Source organism: Triticum urartu, chromosome 3A, assembly GCF_056163025.1.
Source record: "Triticum urartu cultivar PI428250 chromosome 3A, HENAU_Tu73, whole genome shotgun sequence".
Lineage (NCBI taxonomy): Eukaryota > Viridiplantae > Streptophyta > Magnoliopsida > Poales > Poaceae > Triticum > Triticum urartu.
The window spans coordinates 427,458,176-427,467,962 of record NC_141875.1 but is presented as its reverse complement, the minus strand read 5'-3'; the positions used below and the strand labels follow the sequence as shown (position 1 = coordinate 427,467,962).

The 9,787-nt window shown below is 51.8% G+C and overlaps 1 protein-coding gene across 1 annotated transcript; it reads left to right on the top strand.

Annotated features, from left to right (window-relative positions):
* Positions 1–5,467: 5,467 nt before the first annotated feature.
* Positions 5,468–5,773, top strand: LOC147979943 (uncharacterized). The gene has a single exon (XM_087515408.1). The coding sequence runs from the start codon at positions 5,468–5,470 to the stop codon at positions 5,771–5,773; it is 306 nt and encodes a 101-aa protein (XP_087371534.1).
* Positions 5,774–9,787: the final 4,014 nt, after the last annotated feature.

Sequence of the window (9,787 nt, the reverse complement as noted above, 5' to 3'; positions counted from 1 at the left end):
CGGGCCCGACCCAGCGGCAGTTGCTTTTACCTGCGCTTGCTTGAAATTGGATTTCCTATGTGCTTAACATACCTGACCTAATCACCTGCTCGATCGACGCCTATCTGAAGAGCTGCACGCTCTGGCATGGCGCGTGCGCATGGGTCCGTCCCTGCAGCGTTGATAAACCTGAGTGGTCGAGCTCTGGCCGCGGCAGCCCCGCATGGCACCACCTCACCAAGCCCTCAGTGCCCTGACCGCTCCCTCGGAGTGACCATAGGTTGGTCGACGACCGTAACGACAGGCCTTGTTTCTCCTCATGACTAGTGTGTAGGACCTACTCCAGGAGCAACGTTGGGGGCATCGTGAGCTCTCTCTCCCACTCTTCGGCACGGACTGCTTGCGCGTTAAAAGGGGGGGGCGCCTGAGCATCGCGACTCATGGGCTCTTACTAGCTCTCCAACCCTCACTCCCTGGCCTTGACCCACGGCATCGCGACCTGTCATACCAGCGGCGGCTGAGCTCGCTCGAGGGCCGGGACCTGAGGACGTAGAGCGTTAAAGAAAGTGCGGAGGAGTGGGAAGAAGCTCGCGAGGGCCTCACCCAGCAGTACCTCGGCCACCGCCTCTCAGGCCGGACGCCTCTCCGAGGAACTACGTCAGACGCACAAGATAAGTCGCACCCTCGCAAGAGCTAGACCAACGCAGTGCTAAATCCCCTCCCAGTGCAACTCTATCACGGCAACGCTACCTTCCTTTCTCGCCCAGCAAGGATTGCTTGAGCGCTAAAGGGGACCTCCTGAGCATCGCGACTCGGGGGGCTCTTACTGGACCTCGGGCCGCTCACCTCCTGGCCTTGACCACGGCATCGTGACCTGGCATACCAGCGACGGCTGAAGCTTGCCTGGGGACTGGGACCTGTCAGCGTAGAGCGCCAAGTCCTCGTGAGGATAGAAAGGGGGAGCTTAGCCGGGATAGAACGGAGACCTCACACCAATTCATATTAAGGATATAGTATTTGCATAAGGCACGGCAGACGCCTTACATACCCCCGCGGGGTGTTGCTTTGATTCCTCGCAGGAAACAAAAGGTGCTAACCCTAAGGAATGCTACTTGCTAGCACCTCCCCAAGTGATGCCATCATCAACGGTGGGCTGCCCGGTGACGGCGCCAATCCCATCCAGATCAATTGCGCCGGCGGCCCGATGCAGCTGCCCCACTCCGAGCACGGCGCGAGCTCGGAGGCTCGTAGCTATCGTCGCTCATCGCCGGGGTCGCGAGGAGTTCGGGGGAGCTGCTGAAGCCCTCAGCCCCTCCGCTGCTGCCTGAGGAGCTGCATGAGGACCAACGGGCGGGGCTGGTCCTCACTAGTTCGTCACCACTGCCGCTCCCCTTAGGGCATCATTCTAGCCGGCGTCCTTCTGCATCAAAGACCTTGAAGAACATCAAGGAGGTGCCATCGTATTCAAGATGGATCACCAAGGCGCCGTCCACGTGACAGACCCGGGCAATCTCACTCCAGCCCCGGGTCATGAAGACCTTGCCCGGAGCGACGACCGCGACCTCCGCTCCGGTTGCAGGGGTGCCACAGTCGGCGTGCTGCAGCCAGAGATCCAGGGCCCCGCTCGGTGGCATCTCGAAGGCGAAGGAGGGAGGAAGGTGGATCCACGAAGTTGGAGGCCTCGCGGCGTGGAGCACAAGCTCGCGAGAGGAGTGCTTCGCGTGGACTCCAGGAGGGACGACACGCACCACTATGACTCGCCGGCGTCGGTGACGACGCCGTCGGTGTTGCTCGGCACCCTCCACCCTGGGGTCTACAACGCGGGCGTACAAGGGCAGCGGAAACCCAGGCGGCGGCCGCTTGTACCACAGCCTCGACACCACCTGCCAAGCGCCTTTGTCCCGGTGATAGAGGATTGGTCGCTTCTTCGGCGGGAGGGGGTCAGGACCCTCTCTGGGGGCCTTTCCCTTCAACTTGGCTGAAAACCGGCGGATCGGTGCCATTGGTGCAAGAGGAGGCAAGGATGAGGAAGAAGAAGAGGAGTAATGGAAAGGGGTGAACTGGCGGAGCTCACACGGCCCCGTACTTATAGCCAGGGAAGGCCAACCGCCAAGTGCCATGACCACAGGTAATCATGACCCATATCTCTGCATGGAGGGACTCATCGAGTCGTGCGGTTGCCGAGGCGTCGTGGGAAGCACAGATACCCACGCCCAATCAACCGCCATGCGGCGCCCAAGGCCGCAGGCTGTTAGGGCCCGCGGCGCTTCGTGCTTGCCCCTTCGCTTCTCTGCTAAGCCAAGCCCAGGCGCGCCTTGGGCTCGGGGGCTACTGTCGGCGTTCTGGGAACGGGGGTCCCCAGACTTGCTTGCCTGCGGCCTGCGGCGTGGCTCAAGTGGGGGCCCAGCGCGGCCCATCTTCATCAGCTCAAGCTCAAGACCCTCGCGAGGGGCCAAGCCTCGCGGGGCGGACGACTGGAAGCTTCCTCAAAGTCTGGGGACCCCCGTTCCCAGACACTGGAGTAGGGTATTACACCACAATGGTGGCCCGAACCAGTATAAACCTCGTGTCTCTTGTGTTGTTCATCATTTTCATCTTAGTTCGGACGAGAGGATCGGACGTAGATCGGTAGGGGAGAGATCTCCGCGCGCACCCCAGTGTTCGAACCTTAAGGGTCTGCCGGAACCCGAAATCCAACATCTGTAGTTGAGTATTCCTGTCTGCATAGCACAAACATGGAGACAGGAGAGCATGATTTCTCTTTAATACGGCCTCCTTGAAATCAACCTCCAGCTCTACTTGGATGAGGCTACCTGGAGTTCCATGATTCAATTCATGCGCCTTTTTCTATAGTTCACCTAAAATGAAGCAAAGGTTGCATCATTCTACTAGCAAGAAGTACTTGCTCTTGTGAGCTGGCAGGTTCTTCTTTAGTAGTTGCACTAAAATTGAGGAACACTAAGGTTGGCTGTCCGGCTCATGTAAGGTGCAACTATAATTTTCTTATCCTTTTGTGCAGTTCCACTAAAATAATGTGCCATTGTGGTGACAGTGACGGCTCCATCTTGCAAAGGCTAATAAAATGTTGCATGAGATTACCAGCAGAACTTGAGGGAGATTTTGGAAACTCCAATCACCATTTTGTGCAGTTCCACCAAAATTGAGAGATGTTGCCCACGTGACATTTTACTTGAACTGCACAAGACACTCATTCCAAAAAAGTGTTTTGTGCAGTTCACCAAAAGGTCACAATAGCAACAAGGTGAAATGTATATCCCTATCTGCACAAAAAGATAGAAAGTAAACAGTTGCTGGTCAATAAGAATAGACGAAACATATACAAAATGAAAAGAAGCATCTTAATTATGTTCATGACAATCACGCAAGGACAGTAGAAATTTTGAAACGTCAGCAATGCTTCATGTTACCAGAAGCATTACGATCAACAATGAGATTCCTCAAATATGGATTACTTTAATGGTGGCATTGCTTGTTTACCAGACACAGTAAATCAAAAGCAGCTAAAGAGTTGGTTTAAGGGCATGGGACCGTGGGGACACCAGGACACTCAGCAGCATAAAGGAGCAACTTACTTATCATACTGGGGAAAACAGCAGGAGTGTCATTTGTAACACAGTTTAATTGCATCTTATCACTGGAGGCATTAGATTAACAATAACACTGGTTAGACATGTCCCTAAGGTAACAGTGTGATCGCTTCATTTTACATGCGCCCTTACATTAACAACAGCAAATGGTTGGTATAAGGACATGCGATAGTGTACGCATCAGCACAATGTACCTACAAGGAGGCATAAAGTGGTGATGCCGAGTTTGTTCATGCTATGTGAGGGCAGCAAACCTAATCCTGGAGACCTTGTACTATGTGAGGGCAACAAATATAATCCTGGAGACCTTGTACTATGTGAGGGCAGCAAATCTAATTCTGATGCAGAGGCCGGGGAGTCCCCCCTTTTCGAAAAAAACAAATTAAAATATATATTCCTGTCTTGACCAGATGAGCGTGCAAACTACAATCACCAGGGTGTCAAGTAGGGCCAGAAGAATATTTTATTTTTTAAAAAAAAACTTCGAGACGGCCACATAGCATGGAGCCGACCACAATGATTTTACGCTTACAGGCACGGTACATGCTATCCTAGACTACTCTACACATGAAACTGCCACACGAGCGTACGGGCTGCGCTTGGCTCTTCGCCTCTTTGGGAAGTCGAACAATGATGGAGTACTACTGCACTGGAGGAGTACTACAGTACGCTTCTGGCCATCTGACACCGATTGAACTGCTGCATGTCTACCGCGTGCGGGAGGGAGAGCGTGTAGCGAAAGCTTCTCCCAGTCTTGCCAGCCACCACGCTCATGGGCGAGGGAGGGACACTCTTGCCTTTGCGTGTATGACAGGTGAGCCCGACAGGTGTGTGGCCAGTCTGTCATACAGCCAAAGCCAGGTGCAGTTAAGTCCACGAGGGAGAGGATAATCAAACTTCTCGTTGATGTACGAGTTGACGCGACACATCAAAGCACTGCACTCGATATATATCAATAATTTGTGTTTACCGATGCATTAATTACAACGCATGCATGCATGCCGTGACTCATATTTTCATACTCCCTCCGGTCCTTTGTACTCTGCATATTAGGTTTGTGTGAAGTCAATCTCATCCAACTTTGGCCAAATTTATACAAAAAATTATTAACATTCACATAACAACATATTTATTATTAGATCCATCTCGAAATATATTTTCATATTATATTTATTAGATGTTGTAGATGTTAATATTTTTAATATAAATTTGGTCAAACTTAGCAAACTTTGATTTCAGACAAAGCTAATGTGCGGAGTAAAAAGGACTGGAGGGAGTACTTGCATGTGTTGATTAATGCACCTTGAAGTAGTATAAAATATGTGAAGGTAAAGCTTTGTAATAGCCTGGCCCAAGTCGAGAGATGGTTGTGCATGAGGAGGGCAAGATCATGCAAACCGAACAGGACCCGACGATGGAGCTCTCTAAGGTCTCGATGGACCTCACCGTGCTCCACTGCCCCTTGTGCCTCCGCCCATTGACGCCTCCAGTGTATGAGGTTTGAATACACCTCGTCCGTTCGGCTGATTGAGCAAGGTGCAGGTTTCTTGATTGATGTGTTGTTTGATTGATTTCTGCAGTGCAAGGGAGGGCACCTGGCCTGCGTGGACTGCCGCGTCGAGCGCCCCGGGAACCAGCGGCAGTGCCAGAAGTGCGAGCGCGTCGGTGGCTTCGACGTGCGGAACATGGCGGTGGACACTGTCCTTTCATCGGTGAGGGTGGAGTGCCCGCACGAAGGTTGTGGGCTCTACGTCACTTACCACAAGCTCGCCGATCACTAGAGCGTGTGTCCGCTCGCGCCCTGCAAATGCCCCGTGCCCGTCTGCCGCTACGAAGGCCCACCGCCGGCGCTCTACCACCACATCAGCACTGCGCATCACATGCCCGTGCACAGGATCCAGTACGGCAAGGTGCTCCAGCTGCAAGTGCCACTGTCGGAGCCACGGCTCTTGATGTCCGTGGAGGAGGACCGCCGCGCATTTTTCTTGGTCGGCGGCGTGCTCGACATCGGCGCGCCTATCGCCGTGTCGGTCATCTGCATCAGAGCGGGGGCGTCCCCACTGCCTCACTACGTGGCCAAACTGTGGGCGAACGGCCCGCCGGGGGAGCCCAAAGGCACGACCGACGCCGTCAAGGTAGAAATGGAGGTGACAAGAAGCAAGGATCCCGGCGATGTCGACGTGTAGGAGCTGACCTTATTGACAGTTCCGCCCAAGCTGCTAGTCGGGGCTAAGCTTGTGTCCCTCCACATTCAGATTGACAACCTCACGTCCTAAATGTTTCTACAGTGCCTTCTGTTTATCTTAGTAATATACTAATATAGGGATTACCTTGGTCTACTTTAGCTTAAGAAATGGTGGGTTTTGGTGGCGATGCAGCAATTACTCCGACATCAGATCAGTAATTTCCAACAGTCGAACAGATATTTTTGTGTCTGTTGGATATAAAGTTCCTTTGGGCAAGAAGTACTACTTGTCATCAAAATGGATAAAAGGAGATGTATGTAGACGTATTTTAGTTCTAGATACGTTCCTTTTTATCCATTTTGATGACAAGCACTCCCTCCGTTCCACAATACATGCCTTCCATTTTTCAAAATATAGATGTATCTAGACATGTTTTAGTATATAGGTACATCCATGATAGAGCCAATCGGATGGTTAAGAACACTACAATTCATAGCTACAGATGCGTGTGTGACTCCCAGATGCAGAGGCCGGGGGTCATCATCCTCCTTTTCAAGAAAAAACAGACGCGTGTGTGAGAGGACGAGTGCGTGCGTGCACCTCTTCTCTTCCTGTATAACATACTACTAAACTAAGAGTACAAGTTTTTGTGGGTGGCACGATGGTGCGTGCGAGAAGTCCCGAGAGATAGGTTTAATGCGTCTGAAAAAAATACTAGCCTAGAGCTCGCCACGCGGCTATTCCTGTCGAACGCCCCATTAACCGTAAGATATGTATACAACGGTGCCAGTTATTGCACGTACACAGCAGTACTCCCTCCTTTCCGGTTTATAGGGCTTAATTCAAAAATCTCACCAACCAAGATGGTGAGTGGTGGAATATTTTTTGTAGTTTGCAAAAGCACCTAATTAATGCTCTTTTTTTTCTCAAAAAATTATGTTTATCAATGCATTAATTGCAATGCATGCATGCATAAAGTACATGCATTGGTCAATTTTCTCTTAATACTTGCATGCAATGATTTAATGCACCTTGGAATATGAACATGTGCTGGGGAACAACCAAATTGAGCCTTATAAAATGGAAAAACTAAAATTTGAATTGCAAATTACTCCATGCTATATTGAATTGCAAACCTATTCACACCGATCACAACCTAAACGGTTTCCCACTTAGGAGCATATTACTACCACGCTATATTGAATTGCAAACATGTTCACACCGATCACAACCTAAACGGTTTCCCACTTAGGAGCGTATTAGTACCACGCTACTCACTCCGTCCGGGTTTATTCGGCCTAAAGACAATTTCTCTTAGACCAAGACACATAGTAATTTGCTCACATTAATTCTTTCATTTCACTCCCAATGCACTCTCTCACATGCATGCAGCCAATGAAAAAGCACGGATGAAGTATATTAGTTTTTCAGCCATGGCACCAACAACAATGGCTTTCAATGCAACCAATGAAATGGTTGCATGCATGCACCTTTCCAAAGCGGGGCCTTACAAAAGGGGAGTATATTGAATTGCAAACCTATTCACACCGATCACAACCTAAACGGTTTCCCACTTAGGAGCGTATTAGTACTCGGTTATAAATACTAGTATGCCAAGATGACTGCACATTCCTGTTCAACTCCTCATCCACAAAAACAAACAAGTCATTCAGCATCCTTCCCTTGCGTCTGCCATGGCCAGCTTGAGTTTTGGGTCGAGAGATTGCCACCAGGGAGAGGCGAGCATGGAAGCGGAAGCACGAGAGATGTCTCGCCTCGCTGCGAGAGCAACCGACATCTCCCGCCGTGCGAAAGTAGCAGCATAGAGGTTCCGCCGCGCCGTCGATGCAGCAGACTAGTCCGGCCGCGCCGCGGAAGCAGCAGAGATGTCCCGCTGCGCCATGAATGCAGCAAAGATGTCCTGCCGTGCCGCGGTGGCCTGGGAAAATTTCTCGTGGGCAGGCGACGACTGTTACAGGCGCATGCATGCGATCGTCCATAGCCAGATGGATCAGATCTCCGGCTTGGCAAGGTTGTAGGACGACATGATAGCCTCATTTAAACAGGCTACCGGCGTCATCCGGCAACTAAGGGACGGCAATGAGAGGCTCCGGGCCGAGCGCGACCTGCCGAGGGAGAAGATCGTCCGAAGTGCAGACCAGCAGGAGGAGACCAGTGCCTTGTTGAAGAGGACCGGCGTCATCGTCAAGAAACTTATGGACGAGAATGACATGCTCTGCAACGAGCGCCAAAGGCTGGTGGAGGAATCCGTGGATTTTCTCAAGCAGTGTCTTGAGGACACGAAAGAGCTCATCCCGCTCGCCGCGGAGACTAGGTTCCTAGTTTCTTTTGATATAATAATCGGTTTAGGATGTGGATTGTGTCGTCGGTTGTGAAATGTTGGGTTCTAGCGCGGATGTTTGGCCTTTGTTGGCCTCTTGGAATGTTGCGATTTCAATCTGGTAGCTTTTAGTCCTTCGTGTTAGGCTGGAGTTGTGCTGAACTTCTTATGAATTGTGGTGGTTTTCAGTAATGAAAACTGGAAGGGGCAAGCCCTTCTTTGATCAAAAAAAATTAATCGTCCTTATATATTCATCAGTCTTGCTATAAGTCGCAGTAGATGCCACTACAAAAAAATACACATCCGTGACATTTTGGGCCGAACGAAAAAAAATTTGTCATACATATGACACTTCTATGACGATAATTGTGACAAAACCCGGTATCATCATAGATGTAGTGGGCTCCTACTTCTATGACAAAAAATCATGACAGAAAATGGGCTTTTCGTCCTGGGCGGGCCGGAGACGCGGCTGCATGACATTCTTTGGGCCGTCCATGACAGAAAAAACCGTGGTAGAAGCGAGGGGGAGGAAAATTTCAGGGAGTTCCTGGTTACGGTGGGAGGTCGGGGGCCGAGCGATGCGCGTTTCTCTCGTACACGTACGCGCGTTTGTGCGAGGCGTTGGATCTAACTGAACCCGAGCGAGGCGTTGGGCTCTAACTGAACCCGAGCGATTGCACTGCAGGCTATGCGCTACTGAACCCGAGCGATCGATCGATGGCTGTTAACTGAACCCCATCGAGCGATTCCTTCGCAACTGCTACTAACTGAAGCCGATTGATGGGATGAACAGTGAGCGTTGCGGGGGGGTTTGGATGAACAGTGAGTGGTGGCGTTGCCTCTGGATGAACAGGACCCCGTGGTGTGGTGGAGGGCTGGATGAACAGTAGACGGTGGAGGGGTGCCCGTGGAGGGGTGGATGAACAGGACCCCGTGGTGTGGAGGGCTGGATGAACAGTAGACGGTGGAGGGGTGGTTGAACAGGACCCCGTGGTGTGGAGGGTTGGATCAACATTAGACAGTGGAGGGGTGCCCGTGGAGGGGTGGTTGAACAGGACCCCGTGGTGTGGAGGGTTGGATGAACAGTAGACGGTGGAGGGGTGGTTGAACAGTAGCGGGTGGAGTAGCGCATGGTGGAGGCTGGATGAATAGGAGCCCATGGATGAACAGTCGCAGGTGGAGGCTGGAGGAGGTCGGCGGTGGATGAACAGTAGCTCGTGGAGGTTGGAGGAGGTCGACGGTGGAGATGAACAGTATCCCATGGAAATCCCGTTTTGTGGTACGCCACACCCCTCCCGATGAACAGGACCCCCGTTTTGACCGTAGCGCTCCAACACAAGTCTGTTTCCTCCGTTTTGCGGTACGCCACACCCCTCCTGATCAACAGGACCCCCGTTTCGACCGTAGGAGGTCCGCTTCCTCCGTTTTGTGGTACGCCAGACCCCTCCCGATGAACAGGATCCCGTTTCGAACGTGGCCGGTCGAACACAAGGTCGTTTCCTCCGTTCTGTGGTACGTCGGGCCTCGTTTCCATCGCCTGTTCCATCCAAGCCCTCCTGATGAACACGACGCATTTCGTTGCCTCCCCATGAACACGACGCATTCCATTGCCTCCCCATGAACATGACGACTACACTGTTTCTCCGTTCCGACCCAGCCATGTACACGAG